We start from the raw sequence: 7,044 nt of genomic DNA, 5'->3' as shown, positions 1-7,044 counted from the left end.
TAGACCAGGCTGGCCTCGAACTCAGAAATCCGCCTGCCTCTGCCTCCCGAGTGCTGGGATTAAAGGCGTGCGCCACCACGCCCGGCTCGTGGGTTTCATCTTTAGAATATTCCCCTTTCAGAGCTTCCTAAGTCTGTTCCAACCAAATTCCAAGTGCCATTGCCATTACCTGGGCACAACGGCAAAGACTCCGGGGATCCAGGAAGGAAAAGATGTAGACAGATAACACCCTCGGAAGCTTGGTAGTAAAATCCAGGGCCTCTGCTGGGATTTTTTCCTGCAGCTTTCGACAACAGAACTTCTGCTGGGACAGGGAACAGCGCTCTAGTAGGCCTGTAAGAATTCTTCTCCTTTGAGAGTCTGTCCATTTGTCAAACTGAGGAAACAGGGAACAAGAGAGTCGCAGGTGTATTGTGATTGATTATAGGTAAGAGAATGTCATAGAAAGTGAGTTTAGTAAGTGACTGCTAATACTTAGCATGCATTTGTTTCTGTCTCAGCTCAATACATTCCACATTTCGCCACCTATGTCTCCTTTCTCCCACTTCTGTGCACATGACCAGACTGCTACTACAGAAGCACATCTGACCTACACCTTCAGTGGATCTGCAATGGTTAGTCAAATGATTGTGTGTGTGTGTGTACTTGTGAATTGTGTATACATACATGTCACCCTGACACAATCTAGAACCACCTGAGCCGAGTGTCTCATTGAGGGATTGTTTAGATCAGGTCGGCCTTTGGAAGGATGGTCTTGATTGTGTTCATCGATGTGGAATGATGTAGCTACTGTGGGAGGTGCCATTCCCTGGGCAGGGGATCCTGGACTCCCCCAAGTATAAAGAGAAAGCTGGCCACAAATGTGTATGATGCGCTTCTTTCTTTCTGCTGCTCAACTATAGATGTGACTAGCTATTTTAGGTTACTGCTTTGATGTCCCTACTTTGATGGACCATAACTGGAACTGTGGACTAAGGTGAGCCCTTTCTCCCATTAACTGCTTTTTGGTTGAGGTGTTTTACCACAGTAACAGACACGACACTAGAGAAGTAAAACAAACAAACAAATAAATAAATAAATAAAAAGTGTGCATAGAACAGAGAGAAATGAACTATCTTAGCTTGCTCTCAACTACCTTTCTCCTGTCTGCTATAGTTCAAAAGCTCATGATTAGGACACAGTATTACCTACAGGACCATCTCCCACAGACGTGCCCACAGGCCAACCTAGTCTAGAGAGTTTCTCAACTGAGACTCCCTTCTCAAATCAGTCTAGGTGGTGGCATGTTGACAGTTAAAACTTCCCTTCACAGTGAGTATGTAAATTCACTTTTGTTGGTATACAGATATGAGAGATACCACTTTAGAGTTTGCCCTTCCGGCCCCCCTCATACTCCTTTCCAACATCAAAAGGAACTTTTCTTTCTTTCTTTTTTTTTTTTTAAGATTTATTTATTTATTATTATATGTAAGTACACTGTAGCTGTCTTCAGACACTCCAGAAGAGGGAGTCAGATCTCGTTACGGATGGTTGTGAGCCACCATGTGGTTGCTGGGATTTGAACTCCTGACCTTCAGAAGAGCAGTCGGGTGCTCTTACCCACTGAGCCATCTCACCAGCCCCGGAACTTTTCTTTTGATAATGTAAATTACCTAGTGATGAGTTTAGAACTTGTCTGTAAAAGTCCCACTTTTTCTGCTTTCGTCCAAACATTGATTCAGAGCTATTAGAATCAGTGTCTCCTGGATTACAGTTTCCCAGACCTCACATAAAATTTGCTTACATGTTCTAAGTTTGGATTGTCTGACATTCGTAAATACTCAGGGTCTTGCTCTCAATTATCTACTGTTTGTAATATTCAAAATTTCCTCATTTATACATTAGGGATCATTGTATTTACAGTGTAGGGCATTGTGTGAGGATTACATATATGCATGTATGTATATATGTATGTGTATGCATGTATGTGTGAATAATTATATAAAGGACAACTATTATTCTAAAATGCCATGGCGATCTTAAAAATAATACATGCGTGGTTAAATCAATGTAAAAAAGATATACAAAAAAACTTAAAAAGCACCAAGCTGACATGCTTGTGCCTAGAAAAGGACGAGGCCAGGTAGACTCACCAGATTTCCTTAATGCCACAGAAGAGAATGAACTCAAATTATAATGTGACTTAAAATGAATGTAAAAGAGCATTAGAATCATAAAAACCTATAAAAGAAAACACGGGATCACTCTCTCTGGAGATTAAAAAGATAATTACATGGGTTCTTCATTTGTTTCCCTGATCTAGAAGGTCCAGGATAATTTACATTTGGCACCGATAGGTGTTTCTGCCTCTGGGTTATTCCTTTCTAATTGTGTTTGTTTAAGCTAATAGGAAATGAATTTGCATTCCTTGAACCCCTACCAATTCAAGGTTGGGGGATGACTCAGAATACTGAGCAGCAGGGGAAAACATTCCCTTGGAGAGTGTTCCGACAAACCAGAAGGTAGATAATCCATGCAGAGTTCTCTGTGCCGGAGTTTAATAAATCTCGCTTATTTCTTGCATCAATTTTCCAGTAAAACCCTGCAGCACAAAAGTGAGGGACCAGCATGTGAAGCTGGGGAGCCATTAGGGTTCTCATAGTCTCCTGTCACACGGTATCCGGGTTCTCTCTGGAAGGATCCTGTTCTGTGGGATATACTTGGTAACTTCATGCTATTTTACAGCCCAAGTCGCTGTAGCTAGGGCTGTTGGGGTTTACTAATCTCCAGATGAACCGCAAGCATGTGGAATGATTAGGGAGGTTCCCTCCTCCCACACATGTGGTATGTGTCCAAGATTGACGCTGGGAAGCATTGTCTAGGACTTTATACATCAAGGCAGGGTCTCAGCCAGATGCAGAGGTCACAGCCAGGGTCATCTTTCTAGGCAACTTGCTCTTGGGATTCCTGGCTCTTCCTTCAGAGGCTAGACTTACAGACAGGTACCTAACTTACCTGGAATCTATCTGGGCTCTGGGGATCCAAACTCCCATCCTCACACTTCTGATGTGAGTGAGTACTTTAGTCACTGAGTGATCTCCCTATCCCTACAGAGGATTTTTTTTTTTTTAAGAGAGGGTCTTATTGTGTATCTCAGACCACCCTTGAACTCACAATCCTCCTGCCTCAGCTCCTGGAGTGCTATAATTACAAGTGTGCAATACCACACAGTGCACTGCCATCCACAACTTCAGTTTCTTGTTATTATTTTGTTTGTTGCTATTCTAAATATTAAATAGAACCATGTGTACATGCATGAACATACATGAAATCACTTATGGGGCTGGTGTGTTAAGAGCATACTGTTCTTGCTCAGGACCTGAGTTTGATTCCCAGTACCCCTGTCAGACAGTTCACAACTACCTGTAACTAACTCCAGCTTCAGGGATCTGACACCGTCTTCTTGGCCTCCCTACCAAATCTTGGTGTTGCAGACACTGAAACAAGGGAATCTTTGGGGCTCACTGGTCCCAAGGTCTGGCTGAATTTATGAGTTCCAGGCTTAGTAAGAGACTCTACCTTAAAAGTAAGGTGGAGGGCCAGTAAGATGGCCCAGCAGTTAAAGGAACATGGCATGCATAAAAATCCGGCGACTTGAGTTTGATCTCAGAGATCTACACAAAGGTGGAAGGGGAGAACAGAGTCCACAAAGTTGTCCTATAACCTCCATAAGAGCGTTGTGGTGCATGTGCCCTTATACAGGTGTTTCTCATACACACAGCACGCACTCATGCACTTACACACAAAGGAAAAAAAGTGTACAATGGAGTGTGTTTTAGTATATCCAGGAAATCAGAAAGCCATCACCTCTGTCTAATCTCAGCACATTTTCATCCCTGCTCCAAAAACAAACAAACAAACAAAAAAAACCAGAAATGGTACCCTGTTCTCTGAGGGTTCCCTAAACCCATTTTTTTCATCTGTCAACTGCTAGCTTTCAGAAACTCAGTAACCAAATCTCTCAGCCTGTGAGCCATGAAGTCATCTTCCTGCCCATGTGTTTGGGAGCCAATCTCACCCTCTCCTCAGACTGTAGGCGAGGCACTCACAGCAGCACCCACCAAAAAGCAAACACATTTTACGTTTTTAAATTACCATAAAATTCCCATTATTAAAACAGTTGCCATTAAAAATTACCATTAAAATTCCCATTATTAAAGATGACATGATTTGAGAAAAGGAATACATAAGCATCTCATCCTACTTTAAGCATCTTTGGGGGAGGGAGGAGGAGGGCTGAGGAGGGCTGGGGAGGACTGGTTTATGAAAACAAGAGTCTCATGAGCTCAGGCTAGCCCAGATCTTGGTATGCAGCCTGAGGCTGGCCTTGAGCTGATTCTCTTGCCTCTGTTTCCCAAGTGGTGGGCTTACAGGCTTTTAGTACCCAACCTGGTCTTTTTACTTTGGTAAAAATAAATATAAAATTCACAGTGTTAACTATTTATGTGTAGAGTGGCATTTAAATAAACTCACATTACAGCGCAACCATCACTACCACACGTGTCCAGGACTTTCTCAAACCCATCAAACACTAGCTCCCCAACCCTTGGTCCCCTCTACTCTATTTCCCATCTTTGTGAATTTGCCCACTCTAAGTACCTCATATAAAGTAGAGCTGTACAATATTTGCCTTTGTACCTGGCTTATTCCACTTAGAACACAATGCCTTCAAAGTTTGCCCATGTTATAGCACATACCAGAAACACTTTCAGCTTGTCGATGAATAATAACTCCATCCAATGAGCATAGCACATTTTGTTTATCCATTTACCTGTGGATGGATATTTGGATTATTTGTGCTTTTGACCATTTTGATTACTGTTGCTATAAACACTAATGTGCAAGTTTTTGTATGACCATATGTTTTCAATTCTCTTGAGTGGTGGAAAGTAGTTAGTTGAGACTGTAGAGTAATTCAACACATAATTTGTTGCCCAGAAACACATAATTTGACATTATCCAGTGATGGATAATGACCTTTGGGACTCTGTCTCCTCGTTAGAGGAACAGATGAGAGAGTTCCCATTGATGACGAAGGGTAGCTGTATCTTGTTAGGCAAAAGAATGAAGCCATTAGTGTTCTCATGTGGAAGTTCAAGTGTATACAAAACTGGATGCTGAGAGCCCAATAGATGAGCTGCATTGGCTACTAAGATACTGTCTCTCAGATCCAAACCCGTATCTCTATACTCTGTGAGTCCAGGAGGCTGGGACTCTGTAGCCATATTTCTTCTTTGACAGCCAGCTCTCTGCTAAATGCTGCCTGTGAAGAGGGAGGCACACAGGGAGAAACTGAGGAAGAAGAGACATATTCCTCTCTGTATTGCCTGCTGTTCGTGTCAGAACTACCTTCACCCTGATCCCTGGCTCCAGTTTTTCCCCAGTCAATCTAGAACCATCATGCTTCCTTGGATATATCAGACCCAACTGGCTGTGAGATGCCGACTTCATTCCTCAGGGGTGTGGGTACCGGCTGGGTTGGAGCTCTTCCTTCCAAAGCACAAGGAACTCTGGCATCTGCCCAGGTCTGTCTCCTCCGACCCCCGTTGATTCCTTCCCGAGACTTTGTTTTTTAATATTTGTTCACCAATCCTTTTGATTAAATCATGACCATTAAAATAATGGATGAGTTCTGTTTTTCAGGTAGAAGCTAAATGGAAATAATCAGTCATGCTTCCTAGGAAAGAGCCAACATTGCCTTGGGTACGCATTCCATAGGCACCAAGATAATGCTACAGACTGAACATTTGTGTTCTGAAACATTCACGTGCTGAAATCTTTTTTTTTCATTCATTCATTCATTCATTCATTCATTCTACATTCCAAAGCCAAACCCCACCTCCTTCCAGTCTTCCTCCGATAATCCCTCTCCCACCCCCTCTCCCGCAAGAATGGGGAGGCCCCCTGGGCCAACCTCTCATTCCACACTCCACACCCCCTCGCACCCCTCTCCCCCAACTCCCCCACCCTAACACATCAAATCATTGCAGGACCAGGCACACCCTCCTGCCACCGAGGCCAGACAAGGCAGTCCAGCCAAGGGAACAGGATCCAAAGGCAGACAACAGGTTCAGGGACAGCCCCTGCTCCAGTTGTTGGGGAACCCGAATGAAGACCTAGCTGCACATCTGCTACATATATTTGGGGAGCCCAGGTCCAGCCCATGCTCACTCTTTGGTTGGTGGTTCAGTCTCTGGAGGACCCCTAGGGTCCAGGTTAGTCAACTCTGTTGGTCTTCCTGTGGAGCCTCCATCCTCCTCAGGTCTCTCAAATCTTCCACAAGACTCCTCTTTACCTCAGCTAGGGGGAATATCCACCTCCATAATCCTAGATTTATAAAGATCCTTAAAGGTATGTAAGTTTCAGGCTGGTCTAGTCTGGCCTACCTAGTGAGCTCCAGGACAGTTTGGGCCCACAGAGTGAGATCTGGACTCAAACAACAACAGTAGGGGATACAGAAATGATTCCATGGTCCAGATTTTGCCCCAGTATCTACATGGTGGCTCACAACCATTTATAGCTCCAGTTTCAGAGGATACAATGCCCTTTTCTGGCCTCCATGGGCATCAGGTACCCACATGGTGCAAAACACACATATGTATAAAATAAAATTTTAAAAAGCTAAAAACAACATGAAATTCTAACCTGCAGGGCGAGGGGTGGGGAGGTGGGGTGGGAGTGGGGTTGTAGGTACGATCTTGGGGAGGTGGAGCCCTCAACAGGGCTCCAGATTCCACGAAACCTTTCCCCTTTTTGCCATTTTAGGAGGCAGCAAGATGGCTGCTCTCACCAGACACTCATCACCAGCACCTTGATCTTGAGACTTTCAAACTCCAGAACTATAAAAAAGAATGGATGAATAGCCACTTGGCCTGATTTTTCTGATAGTAGCTTGGATAGACTAAAACAGACAATACTCCACAATGCAGAAACAGGCATATTTTATTTTTATTATCACCTACCTACCTACGTACCTCCCTCCCTCCCTCCCTCCCTCCCTCCATC

At 43.8% G+C, this 7,044-nt stretch overlaps 1 protein-coding gene across 3 annotated transcripts in view; it reads right to left on the bottom strand.

Moving 5' to 3' along the window:
• Positions 1 to 7,044, bottom strand: part of Fbxo16 (F-box protein 16) — a 50,921-nt gene that overhangs the window by 28,890 nt on the left and 14,987 nt on the right. For all 3 annotated transcript variants that reach the window (XM_021182516.2, XM_029469192.1, XM_029469191.1), the window contains exon 4: positions 170 to 376. In XM_021182516.2, the coding sequence (XP_021038175.1) occupies positions 170 to 376 (207 nt within the window). The remainder of the gene's footprint in view (positions 1 to 169; positions 377 to 7,044) is intronic.

This window comes from Mus caroli, chromosome 14 (genome assembly GCF_900094665.2).
Source record: "Mus caroli chromosome 14, CAROLI_EIJ_v1.1, whole genome shotgun sequence".
Lineage (NCBI taxonomy): Eukaryota > Metazoa > Chordata > Mammalia > Rodentia > Muridae > Mus > Mus caroli.
The sequence above is the reverse complement of the archived record's forward strand: the minus strand, read 5'-3'. Positions and strand labels throughout refer to the sequence as shown.